We start from the raw sequence: 13567 nt of genomic DNA on the forward strand, positions 1-13567 counted from the left end.
GTGTACACATTTTCTTACAACTTCCACAGCTCATGCGCAACAACATTCTTAGGACTGTATATTTCTACAATTGGCCAAACCACAATAGCGAGTAGTACACAGGGTAAGCAAAAAATTACAAAAACTCTCTTGCCAGACCAAACTAGTTGTCCATGTGGTTCTACATCCTGCCTGTTACCTGAAAAGAGTTTGAAATTACCGATTAACCTCTTCATAGGAAATAGCTTTCTCCAAGGGTTGACTTGTGCCCCAAGGTGCGTATTTCTATTCCTTTCACACTTTTCAAGTCTTAACACAGTTTCTTCTTTCCACCCCTCTTAACATACTACTTCATTCTGTCTGTGGCTCATTTCCAAAGAATTACATCACAACATACATTCATGACAGACTTCTGTACATCCTTCACTAGAAGCTGCATATCTCCCAACTATACGCATATGGTCACTGAAGAGCAGTGCCATTTGCTCACACTGTTTTGTATGTTAAATTACAATGAATTTAACTAATTCACAAACTTCCTATTCTTTATCAAAAATTGCTCAACTGATGTGGCACAGAGCACATGCCTCACACGTCACGTTCTCATCAATATTCCATGATACATTTTGAGTGGGTTAAGTCTTTGACTCAGAAAAAAAAAAAGACTTAAGAATGACAGCCTCTTCACATGTGATCTGGAAGACCAGCTAAACCCCCTATGCCAGCAACTTCAACACCTTGCGGTGCATGTAAAGAAATTATCCTCTACTTCTAGACCAGGGTCTCAAAACATTCTTTGCACTGAGGACTTATTCTTCATAGGCACTGCATATGGGTAAAGCACTGAGACATCAGCGTGACAGCAGCAACCAAGGACAAGCTGATGAAAAGCAGATGTAGCTTGAAAGATGTATTGAAGTTACTCCAGACTTATAGAGCCATAAACTATTAAGATGATAGATCAAACTAGATATAGTCTTTTTTGTATTAAAGCAAGGGGAAATCAGACAAAAGAATGTAATAATTAGTGCATAAAACAGGTTAACAGTACTCTTTTACACGGGACAAAGTTACACAGGATATATTTGAATATGAACAAGGATTAATTTCAGTAAAGCTCAATTAACTACAATCAAATTACTTTTTATGATCAAAACTATCTAGCTAAAAACAACCTTGGAGAATCCAAGACATCCATAATCTCATGCACAAATGCAGGATTTGCACCAATTCTGCATTGTTGAAATCAATATATATGTGCATATGTACACAGAACCAATATGGCTAATTAAAAAGGCCATCTGATGCTCTAGAAAACTGCATGAGTACTTACACTATTTGTAAATTAGCTGCTGTTAACAATATTACTGAAGTATTTGAAAGTAATTCTAAGTATTACCATGGGTAAGCATCTTCAACATACTGAAACACCTCTGAAAATATATCTGAACTAAAAAAAAATTTAAAAAATACTTCTGTCAGCATGTGCACAATTCAAAAATCACATCTATCACATCTATCTTCAAAATCTTAGTATTTTAAAATAAAATAATGCTCCAATAGTTTGAAATTAAACTTAATTTTGAAGACTTACAGGTAAATGAGTAAAGACTTGAAACGTGCTTCTTAAAAAGTTAATAAGGTCCATTAAGTATCCACTGGCCCTTCCATCCGATTCAGACATTGTCCAATCATAATCAGCAATCTGAATAAATTCATCTATTTTTTGGTTGAGTTTTGTGTATATTTCTCCTTCTGCAGCATGCCTTGCATCCTGAAAAAAAAAGTGCAATTGTCAGAATTCTAAAATATTATTAGAATGCAGATAAAATTATATTAATTAATGAAACCAAAGTCTTGTGTTTTTCTTAGATTCAAAAAATATTTTACTTTAATCTGTCTTACAATAAGTCTGACACTGTGTTTTTTAAAATACTCCCATAATGCACACTGTAAGAGTGTTTATAACAGAATAAGCCAACAGAATAATCTAAGTTCTCAGACAAAAATGAAATTAATTTGAATTTGGCAACAAAGCAATTGCTTTACTCTCTTCACAACAACCTTTAATTCAGCCTTACAAATTTATGAACCCTGACACAAATTTTATTTGCCCTCTTTTACATATAAAATACTAAAAGAACCTAATTATTTTATCTGTTATGGCTAGAGGTCCAGCAATCTTATGACTTTTATATAATGTGTTAAAGCTGCACATCTGAAGAACACTCATCATTTTCTATCCTCCTCTAAATATCTAATCATCACGCACTGCGGCTCAGAGCACACCCCTACTTCCTCCCACCCCATCCTGCCACCCTCTGGATTCCACTTTTCGGAACAGTAAAGAGGTAAAGTCTAGAATTTATGTGAAGTGAGTTTACGCTGCAGATCTATCTGCCTTATTTGTTTAAGGAACATCCACACAGATTCAATTAGAGCTATGTACAGATGGTTGATATGGTGTCTCCTCCTGGCAAGGCATGCTTTTACCAGCCTGGAGTTTAAAGTTATTTGATAAATTCTATGTTCTAATTTGGGCTCAACATGAAACTTTCTTCACCGATTCTGAGCAATAATTCAAGTAAGAGATTTGATTTTCAAGGGAACTGGTCAGCTGCTGAAGTTTTTGAGAGAGTAAAAGTAGGCTGGATACATTGGAACAACATAAAAGTGGATTAAATTCCCATCACTAGCTTCCTCTGGAAGAAAGCGGTCCAAAAACATTGCCCTTCAGGAAAGGTGTAAATAGTAAAGGCAAGAAGTAAAAACAAAAAAAAAGACATTATCTGAGCTTAAAGGCAGCATCACACAGAGCACATCAAACTCAGTCTTCAACCAGGCCTCAGGCCGTGAGGCACTCCAGGAGGAAGCAAGAAAGCATGCGGCCCTGGCAGGTAGAAATAGCAAAGCACATTTCCCCCAAAATAGTATTTTTACTGCCCAATCAACTTGTAAAAGCCTCCACCAAACAGCTCTCCCAATACAACACACAAGAATATGGCAACCTGTTAACATGTTAAATAAAATAAGATGCTGACATCCAAAATTTTGTAGATGGCTGTGACTATAAAAGACTCAATTGAAGTCAAGTCTCCATTTAAAGTTTTTAATTACCAATGAGACTTCAGTTTCAACAATCTATCATGACAAGACTTGCAAATACATCTGCTTAGGTTTAGTGTGATGGCCTGTTTTTTTGTTTTTGTATGTTTAAAAACTAAATCCTTTATGGAGCGGATGTATCATCTTCACCAGGTAAGTGCTTCTGGTAACTGGCAATGACAAGACTAGTCCTTCAAGGTTTTGTTTCTGGAAGGTTGTTTTAGGCTACCTTTTATGTTGCTTTGGTTATTGGGCTACAACTGGAGCAGCACGCTGCCGGTACTTTAAGCAAGGAGTGTTGCTCTGTTCCTTGAGATAGTTGTGAACAGCCGAGCAATTCGATTTCCAACCCAGAAGTTACTTCTGAGAAGCAGCACTGTGAATCCCACATGCAAGTCCAGAGTGAGTTAGCAGCATTCAGATTTGGGATGACTCCTAGAAGCAGGTGAATTAACTCCATCTCTTCTTTTAACATGGTGACAGAATTGCATCAAAAAAACCTTTTGAAAGCTCACCAGATTCTCCCCCATTATAAAAGTGAAAAGGGCAAATGATGCAGTTTCATTAAATGGCTTCTTTCTCAGAGGCTGTCCTGAAGCCCTGCACAGGATTTGACGCTGTGTATCTGGCTCTTCATCAGTGATCACACAGCTTAGTGCTGGGACCCTGGGCTCAAAAACTTCTGTCAACTAGATCTGCAAATACATTTATTTATGCTTAGGGAGACTGCTGACTTAAACAAAGGAAAGCCATAGTCACCCAAAGCTGGAAAACACGGCTATAAATATTGAAATACACACTTTTTCAATATGATAAAATGAAAAAAGTCTGCGTTTGTTTTTTTATTTCCTCCCCTGTGAAACAATGGAGTGTTTGAAGAACATCTTAAAATCAGTATATGTATATATCTTATATACAAACAACTCTCTAAAATAGTAGCCATGAAATGAGTCTGAAGGCTTCTGTTAAAAAAACACAGTGTAAATGTACTTTTAAGATCATCTCACGGAATACAAATGTGATCAATGCTGCTAATAAAAGGAGATTTTTGACCACTCAGAAAGAATGGAGGTGACATGATTTGCCACCAGGACATTAATTTAATAACAGCAGAGCATACCAAACTCTGTGAGGGCCCAGTTGGGGAACAGCAAGCAGACTTTCATTAAAACAGAGAGGAAAAAAAAGAGGGATTAATGAGAAAAGATTTATCTGCTATAAGTGGAGAATGTTCTGCTAACAAGTTCTCCATGGAAAGAGACAGGAGAAAAACTTTTAAACAATTCTTACATGTCTGCCAGTGTTCATGCTGTATTTTTCCAAAGTGCATAGACACTAAACTCACTAAACACAGATGTAATAGTTGGTGATTCCCTCCAATGGAACTTAGAGAGTTTACAGGATAGTTAAATATAACTTACAGCATTAGCAATCAGCACGAAACGTAATGCAAACTTTCAACTGCATTTATTAAATTAAATTTGAGGATAAAGAACATCTTACCTCTTAAGGAAATCAAAGACTACGGCTGCTTTAAGTGTTTTATTTGAATGTTAAAAAGATTATGGATTGGTCATACATGAAAATATCTATAGATATGCAAATTCAAAGACACACATGCACTATTGGTACATACCAAGCACACTAGGTAGCCCAGATCTCAAGGACAGGGCAAAATCAGTAAAACTACCGGTAGGGCAGAGGTAATCTAACCACAGTTGCGAGGCCAGAACATTTCTGTCTTGCCTTATTCATTAAATCCTCAGCAAAAAAGATGACAGTTAATGGGAAAACTGTTGGCAATCAAATGGAAATATAAATCATCTTGCAATGATGATGTCTTATTCCACCTCACCCACCTTTTAACATCTATGCCAAAGGGGAGATTATAATAGGATAGACTACATATCAAGAGAAAAAAAATAAGTACTGAAAACGGGACTACTCTCAATAGGATTAGTCCTCTTTATCCCATAAATACAAGAAATCACCCTCCTTTGTTTCAGTGCACACTGAAAAATCCCCAAACACCTAAAGTTCAAGTTGCAGCTGCTCTGGAATCCCTGAAGACTTGTTGTTTTGTTTCTCTTTCAAAATTTTCTGTATAGAAGCCCCTCGTGACTACAGCAGTAATGCACTGGCTGAATTAACAGCACAAGGTAACATATACAAGATTATTCTTCTGTGAGAATGTTTTCTTCACAAAGAAAACACCAAACCACCCCAGAAGCACACACATTTGCTTCTGTTCTAAATCAAAAAAGCTACACGACCAGACTCAGTCAACAAAATAATATCTGCCACATTTTATGTATATGAATACCAAATCTTGGTTCTTCAATGTACACAACCATCTGGTGCTTGAAATAAGTACCTGGCACTCAAATACCACCAGGGCATGAAGGATCTCTAAGCATCTACAGTGCACAGCACAGGAGGGTTTCTCGCCCGAGACCAAACCATCTTTGTGCTCAGCTTAGCTAGTCCAGCTGTTGGGATCTTGTTTTAGAGCTTACTACAGTCATTATGACATAAAACAGCCTGAGCAAGGATCAGAATTTTGACTAATTTATCTTAGGGATAAATCTCAGTCATCTTGAGTTACCTGAGATTATGTGTGTAAGTTGTCTTCAGTAATTTAATTTTTATGTGCAGATTTCTCATAAAAAACACGTGTCTGCCTTACAACTGAAAAAGGACTAAGGCCTTTTGAGTAATATTGTGGAGAGGGACTTCTGAGCTGAGGGTATGGGGTTTGCTTTGCCAAAGCCATCAGACACGACTATACAAGTCACTTGGGCCTTTTGCTTTAGTTTCCTCTTTCCAAAATCCTTTAAAATTTTTATATAGACAAATGCAAGAGCAAATAGGAGAACTTCACCTACTAATGAGATGAGGAGCCATATACGGAAAGAAAACTACAACACATTTTATTTTAGCATTATTTTATACTTGGCTTACAACTGTTGAAATTACAATTGTTTACACTGAGTATGCATCTTCAGTGATTTACTTCAATTTTTTGAGATTAAGCTTAAATACTTCTGCCATTTCTGAAAAATGGCAGAGAAAATACAGTTTGTGCAGATAAGCAGTTGCCATAAATGTATGGCATTTATGAAAACAGTCAAGTTCCCACTGATCATTTTAACGAGTATTATTGTGTAAAGAAATTTAAAGGACATGTAAATAGGATATGAATTCTAAAAAGATAATTGAATAATTTATGCTTTGTAGCACATTCTTAATACTGCTTTTATATTACCAAGTTACAGAATTTGAAAATATACAACAAAATATTTCTATTGTACAATAAAAGCAAATAAATAATACAAACATTTTAGATTAAATGGGCTGTTTTGCTTGATTCCATTCATAAAGGAGATATATTAAACAAATTGGAGCTTCATCTATTGAAACCTTCTGTTGCAGCTACGCTTAGCTTGTCATTTTGTAACTTAATAAAAGATGCATCTGAAAGAGAATATTAATGCTTCTCACTTACTGACATTTCAGATCGTATCAAAAACATAAACCTGAATGCTCATCTTCTGAGTGTTACAAATGAATTCTTAACAGTTTGGTGTTGTTTTGGAGTCCTTACCCCCTTTTGTTTTAAAATGCTTCACTTACACAGATTTTAAAACAACTTTTCAGAATTAATCATGTAATGGATGACACACATACCTTAAATGTAGAAAGTCCATAAAGTCTTGCAGTGTGAACAGTCACTTGAGAAATATTTGTAATGTTGGATATAAAATCTTCAAGGTATTTACAGGCTTGCTCCAGGTGTGTTGTGTTTATGATGATTTGAACAAGCTATAGAAGACAAAAATTCTTGTAAAAATCCTTTTTGTATCACCCATTGTCATTTGATTTTGTAAATGGTTACTTTTTTCAGCAACAATGCTACTATAAATTAATTACAGTATTTAAGGTTACCACCTATTACCTGTTAGTTTTCAAGTTTGCTTTCAAATGCCACCAAGGAATAATACTACAGTTTACATACAAATGATGCCGTTTTTGGAATTTAAAAAGGGAAAATGAAGGAAAATATATCATCAAAAGCAAATCACTGATTTGTACCATAAAAATAAATTTTAAAAAATTATTGCAATTAAAAAAATAATCAAATTTAGTCTGCAGAATGGTGCATTCTGAAGCTAAGGAAGTTTTAAAATGAAGTTACCAACTCCTTCCTCCCCCAACAATGGTAACAATCTGCTTGTACACGACATGTTTTTATAAGCAGGACCCACATTTCAATTCAGTTCACAAATAAGACAATGTACATAATGTGTAGTAACTGAAGTATCAGTATACTGTATCTTAATTCTCACTGAACATTCCTTTAGTGAACACGAATGTAATGCTTGGTAAAGTAAGTGTTCTCTTTTTAACATTTTTTCTCATAAAACTTAATGACTTGACAATGAAATAGCTCTAAAAAATACCAGTGAGTTTATTTTCATATCCTTGAATATAAGTCTGTACCAATTTAGAGAACATAGAAAACTGCACCCCAGAAAAATTGTATGGCTTATCTTACTAACATGGCAATATATGATTTATAGACCTCTTTCCTCATCATCATCATCTTCTTGATTTCATCTATACAAGAGGTTCTTGCAGTTTAAAAACCACGTTCAATATGACACAACACTACTCTACCAGCAACGGCCTAAGTCCTTCTCAGCATGTTTCAGTCAGTATCCGCTGTCTGCCAACACTGCCTGTCCCTGCACTGAATGTTCAGACTGACTCGCTGTCTCATTGCGTCTCCTCCTTTCCAATAAACAAACTATACCAAGAGTCCTGATGAAGAAACAACATGCACAAACCTACTAAAATATTTTAATTTCAATTACTATAGAAAAAGTTTCATGTGTTAGTGTGAACTTGAAATTTTAGATTTCTTGATCTGGTAAGTTTACTCTGAAATTTTCCACAGTTCATGTGTGAGAGATTTTCTCTCCCTTCCCTGACTTTTTTTTTCCTTTTTTTTTTTTTTTTTGTTTGTTTTTAATGGGAAGTAAAAAACCTCAACAATGTGCTACTAATTGCTAGACAGAGGCAGAACACAGGAACCACGCTCTGTATGCAACCAAAGAAATAGGAGTCTTCAGCTTATTTCTTGCAAATCTGTGTTTATCACACAGGAGACAGAACTCTCACATTGTCATCTCTCCCTCAAAAGGTGTCACTGTGTAAACACGCTTCCAACTAGACCCAACACTGCATTGTATTATTTATATAACAAATATTGATGTTTTTTTATGCTTCATCTTGCACCACTTCAATTTTTCAATCTTAAAGAAAGCACTACTTGTTTTTATTACATAAATCTACATTTACAAGAATAGTTTTAGCACTAATTGTCCTAAAAAACACAGTTTTGAGTATATGTTTTAAAACTTACCTCTGTTAAACCTATATGAGGTTTTTTAATTAGGTTCTGTAAACAACAACTTAGCGTTCTTGTAAGCAGCAAATTTGTAGCTTTTCTGAGCATATCATCTATTTCTGTTGAGCTGAAAATAAATATTTTTATAACTATGCTGTACATGACAATACTTCAACAGTAACACTTAATATTTAATATTTTTATTTTTTCCCTGCAAAGGGAACTTACCATGTTAAGAACTGCAATTAAGAATGTGCATTTAATTTCTGGTTGCTACAAGTGTTCCATGTTCTAACACACAGAACACCTCTTTCATTTAGTAAATTATCTGTTAACTGACTTTCAACACTGAAGCAAAACCTGTTATTTTTAGATTTCAGACATGCTTATTGACACAGCAGTTTGGAAAGAGTAATTTGTGGGTTTTAATGAGTTACTGACGAGGTCAACATGTGCTCATTAGTACGTGTAAATTATAAACAGTATCAATTAAGAATGTGTGAAAGCGAGTCATTTACATCTCTAACAGTGCAGAAGTGGGTGACCAGCCAGGAATACCTTCCAAATTTCAGATCTATGATTCTTATTTTCTGTAATTACAACCAAGCTTTTGTAGGCCACAAGAGGAAATGAAATGGAAGAACTGTGATGTTTTCCATCAGAAAAAGGTGGGATGGAAGAGGGAATGAGCATGCAGGCAGCACATTTGCAGGAGAAATCATTGTTAAGGAAACTCAGAGGACGGAGAAGGGAAAGATCGTTTCAACTAATCAGGGATGCTACACGATTATTTCTAAAATGGTCAGTACCAAAATACATTTTCCAAATCTTTCATGCTTTGTTAAATAAATAAAATCTATATTCAAACCAGTCAATACCGGTTAAAAAAACCCAGCAGTGTTTTAAACTGCTTAACATGCCAAACTACCTTCCCCTTCACCAAGCTACCTCCTATGCAATACACATCTTGTATAGAATATATATACACACATACGAAATATATGGTATTTCACTGGGAATCATAGAATAAATATAAAGAATTATGTGTGTAAATTATGGTTATGTATGTAAACTATGAAACAAGCACAGCTAGCAAGTACACAAGAAAATATATTGTCAATTTAATACATATTCTTAGGTCACCTGGAAGTTATAGGCTACCTTATAGTCACATTCCTGATACTTTAAGCTTACCTGCGGTGAAGTGACTCTGAAAACTTAAGGCTTGCATAAATAAATTCCTTAACCTGGATATAAATCTGAGGCACTGATTGAGACATTGGAAGCTTTTTTGGAAAGGATTGCTGTGAAAAGAAAAAATAACACTATCATACACTTGAAACACTCGGTATTAAATGCAACAATTAGAAAGCCACTTAATGTTATCAATACTTCCATCTGTCTTAAGCTTTTCTGGTTTTCATCACATACAGTGGTATGCATTTGGCTGACTTATACATGTCTTTCAATAGCTTATAAGCAAAATAGAACTTTATCACTTATTTAAGTTCCAATAAAATTTGGAGAATTTATGTAATCTAAGATCCCTCTGTAGAAAGCAATTTACAAACACAGTAACAGGTCTCAAGCCACTTCTAATCAGGATGAACAAGATAGATCTAAGTGGGATGAGAAGTTAAAAAATGCAAATTTTTTTTGCCAAAGACAGCAGTAAAAGAAAAAAAAGGGTGTGACATATTCAGTACATCTGGGATTTTCAAACATCCTGAGCATGTTTAGGCATGTACATTTACTATCATGTATTTACTTCTCTCAACGTCTCACAACACCAAAGCAGTTGGAATTAATTTCAACAATCTGAATTAACATGTGGGAAATATTAGTAGTCTGTAAGAATAAAATCATCCTTCTTACTTCAGTTTTTAAACCAGTGTTGTGTTTGGGAGGACAAAAAGAAATACACTCAAATAAATCTACACAGACCAAATAGATTTTTCCACATTGAATACGTGATTTTTGAAATCTGCCAAACAACAGATTTTCTGTTTAATCCATGACTGGTGCATGAGAAAAATAATTAACAACTGGTATCATCCCTGAAGAATTCAATTTCCTTTAAAAAAAGCATTAATCAACAGCAGCTTAACATTCGTGTATTAAAAAAACAAGACAAAACAGATTAACTTGACGTTCTCCTAATCATACTTCTTTATTTAACATCAGGTAGTGTGACAATTATGTGGTGTAAGTGCCAGACTTTCATGTCATTGAACAGGGCCAGCAAACACTTCTTTAACAATAAAATTTACTTCAAATATATGTTCATCTGATTTAAGCAATTACAAGTGCTATTACATACAACTATTTCAGATCATTACAATAGCTTGTCAGCAGGGCTTGAGTCTCAACCTTCAGATATTCAATGGTCTAAGAGATGCAATTCTTTATCCTCTACCGTGTCTGGCCAGTACAGGAAGACACAACACTGCTTGTCTGCTTATTGGAGTAGGCAGCAAGATAAAAACAACACAAAACAACAGAGATGTAAACCAACTGTTTCACTTCTGAATACAGAAAGATGATATAATCAAACCATGATGGTTTTGCACATTCAATCTAAACACCAGAGTGCAGACGAGACTATTTTGTCCAGTCAGACTGGATTTGCTATATTAAAGATCTAGTAGGTTCTGGTCATCATTCTGCATAATGTGCTGCGACTTCTATGATAAACTTACCTGTAAAATGTGAGGGTGATTCATCCTAATCTACAGTTAAAAATGAAACACTCACATTCATATATTTTTATACTAAATGGAGAGAATTGGACATTTTCAAAGGTGAAATTTCCCTTGATCAGAGATGTATCAAATGAAGTTAGGCCTCTGGGGTGTCTCTTCCTCTCTTACAGGCTCCTTTGGTGACTAACCTGAACTTACACATCTGTTCTTTCAAAAAAAAAAAAAATTTAAATTAACCCACCCAATAGGATCTCCTAGTGCCTTACAGACCAAGGCAAGAACAGAGAAGGGAACTCGATGAGATTATAAACAGCAACCAATAGAAGTGATTTGGGAGCATTTATAAAGTTTCCCCTCCATGTGGATTCCCTGCTATCAAATACCACATAAGGTAACACTGCAGTCTTTCTTTCAGCAGATACACTTAATGAGTCTTTCTCCTCTACCCCACAGCCTAGTTGACAAAACTTTGAAGACCTCAGTTACCTTTGGGAGACCTGCCTCTTTGCTAAATTTGGTTTAAGTCAATTGAACTATTTCAAAAATTGCCAGGACCTAAGAAAAATAGCTCAGACTGCCTTATTTCTAATGACATCCTTCTGCTTTACATACAGATTTCAAAGCTCTAATCAGAGATATGTAAAAGAAGTTAGCTCAATTTTACAGATTAATTAACAGGAACAGAGAGATGTGAAATGACCTACCAGCACCACACAGCTGGTCAATGACAGAGTTGGGAACAGAATCCAACCTGATTCCCAGCTTTACTCTCAAACTCACCAGTCCAAAAACTAAGAATCAGTGAGATTCTGCCCATAAAATATATACAAAAACTGTTGCTCACTATGAAATAGAAATCCCTCTCTGTGTCATAAACCAAAATGAAAATTGTTGGGTACAGAGAACACATTTTCCTTCTGGTGAAATTAGAGCCAAAGCTTTGCATTAAACATACATATGTGTAACTACACATGCCTACACAAGTAATGTCCACACACACATGCCAATTCAATCAGACAGAGAGTGATGCTAGCAGATAAAATTATTTAGTGCAAGTTAAAAATCTCTGCAACTTATTAGTAAAATATGTCATGCTAAATTGTATCCAGGGTGTGCTATACTTCCAATGCTGCAAGAGATTTCCATTCTCTTTATCTCATTTTAGTATTATAATGCTAAGTAAATGAATTGGATGTAGGAAAGCACCCAGCAAGCACTCTGGAGTCTTATTTAAAAATCAGCATAAAACCCACCTTTGGTTTTCATTGTCACTGCAATACTGTATTAACAGCAGCTGTTACATTTGCCTGGTAAATCCCTGCTGAATCACAGAATTAGAGTATCTTTTTATTTTTGCAGATATCTGTAGTGACAGATCATGTATAAACCTGCTTCCCTCCACAGCGGGTACTCCTACTGTCATGTGGTTCTTAGATTCAGTTCACCTCTACAGATTCCATCATGGGCCTGTTATTTCTTCACTGGTATTACCAAAACCGTATTTGAACAGCAGAACATATTAATGACCTTTCTGTGAAAGGTGTTTGTAGTGAAAGAATGGCTAAGGATATTAAAGATTAGCCTATTGGAATGTTAGTATGGCAGAATTATTTACAGTCCCTTCACATTTATTTTACCACACGTGCTCAAACACAAATAACTAATTTTAAAAATGAAATACAAAAGTTGCTGTTTCTAACAGATCTGTGTTTTACACGTATTTTTGCACTACTACAGCATATAATACACTGCGAGTTACTAAACCACATGAGTTGCAACAAAATTTAAGTTAATTAATTAAAGGCAGACTGTATTATAATTACATAAAGACTGTATCGATTAAAGTGTATTATTAATTTGTTTACAAAATAATGGGTTTCATTATTCACTCAAACATTAGTGCAGATGACTAAAGCTTTAATTTTCACATTTATTTATGACTGGATAATTACACACAAAGGTGGTAATTTAGCCTCTTAATCTACCTAGCTTTTCAAATTTTAATTACTTTTTAATTATAAAAATCATGACTGTATCAACTGTCCTTAACTGGATTTCGGCAAACTTTAATTACATAAAACTTCTCCTTACCTTATCAAATTCAGGATCTTGAAAAGGAAATTTGCTTATAACTGTTTTGTATTCCTCTTCGTTTCCTACAGGAATAGGGCTGTAGTTGTCTGCTTCAAAAATATCCCTGGCAAATTAGTCAGTAAAGTGAAAAATAATTAGTACATGTAATTTATTTACAGTATTTTCCAGTGTGAAAACATGTACATGAATATGAATTTTACTACCACACTTGCGTGTGCAGCTTCAAAAAGTTATGAGCTACAACCATTACAATTTCAGACATCCAAACTATTTTTAG

The 13567-nt window shown here is 34.9% G+C and overlaps 1 protein-coding gene across 6 annotated transcripts in view; it reads right to left on the bottom strand.

Moving 5' to 3' along the window:
• EXOC6 (exocyst complex component 6) overlaps nucleotides 1-13567 on the bottom strand; it is a 93935-nt gene that overhangs the window by 40975 nt on the left and 39393 nt on the right. For all 6 annotated transcript variants that reach the window (XM_082052947.1, XM_082052945.1, XM_082052944.1 and 3 more), the window contains exons 14-18: nucleotides 13288-13393; nucleotides 9689-9798; nucleotides 8510-8621; nucleotides 6772-6906; nucleotides 1574-1753 (exon numbers count right to left, since the gene is read on the bottom strand). In XM_082052947.1, the coding sequence (XP_081909073.1) occupies nucleotides 1574-1753; nucleotides 6772-6906; nucleotides 8510-8621; nucleotides 9689-9798; nucleotides 13288-13393 (643 nt within the window). The remainder of the gene's footprint in view (nucleotides 1-1573; nucleotides 1754-6771; nucleotides 6907-8509; nucleotides 8622-9688; nucleotides 9799-13287; nucleotides 13394-13567) is intronic.

The sequence above is a fragment of the Streptopelia decaocto genome, assembly GCF_964273445.1.
Source record: "Streptopelia decaocto genome assembly, chromosome: 5".
In the NCBI taxonomy this organism is placed as follows: domain Eukaryota; kingdom Metazoa; phylum Chordata; class Aves; order Columbiformes; family Columbidae; genus Streptopelia; species Streptopelia decaocto.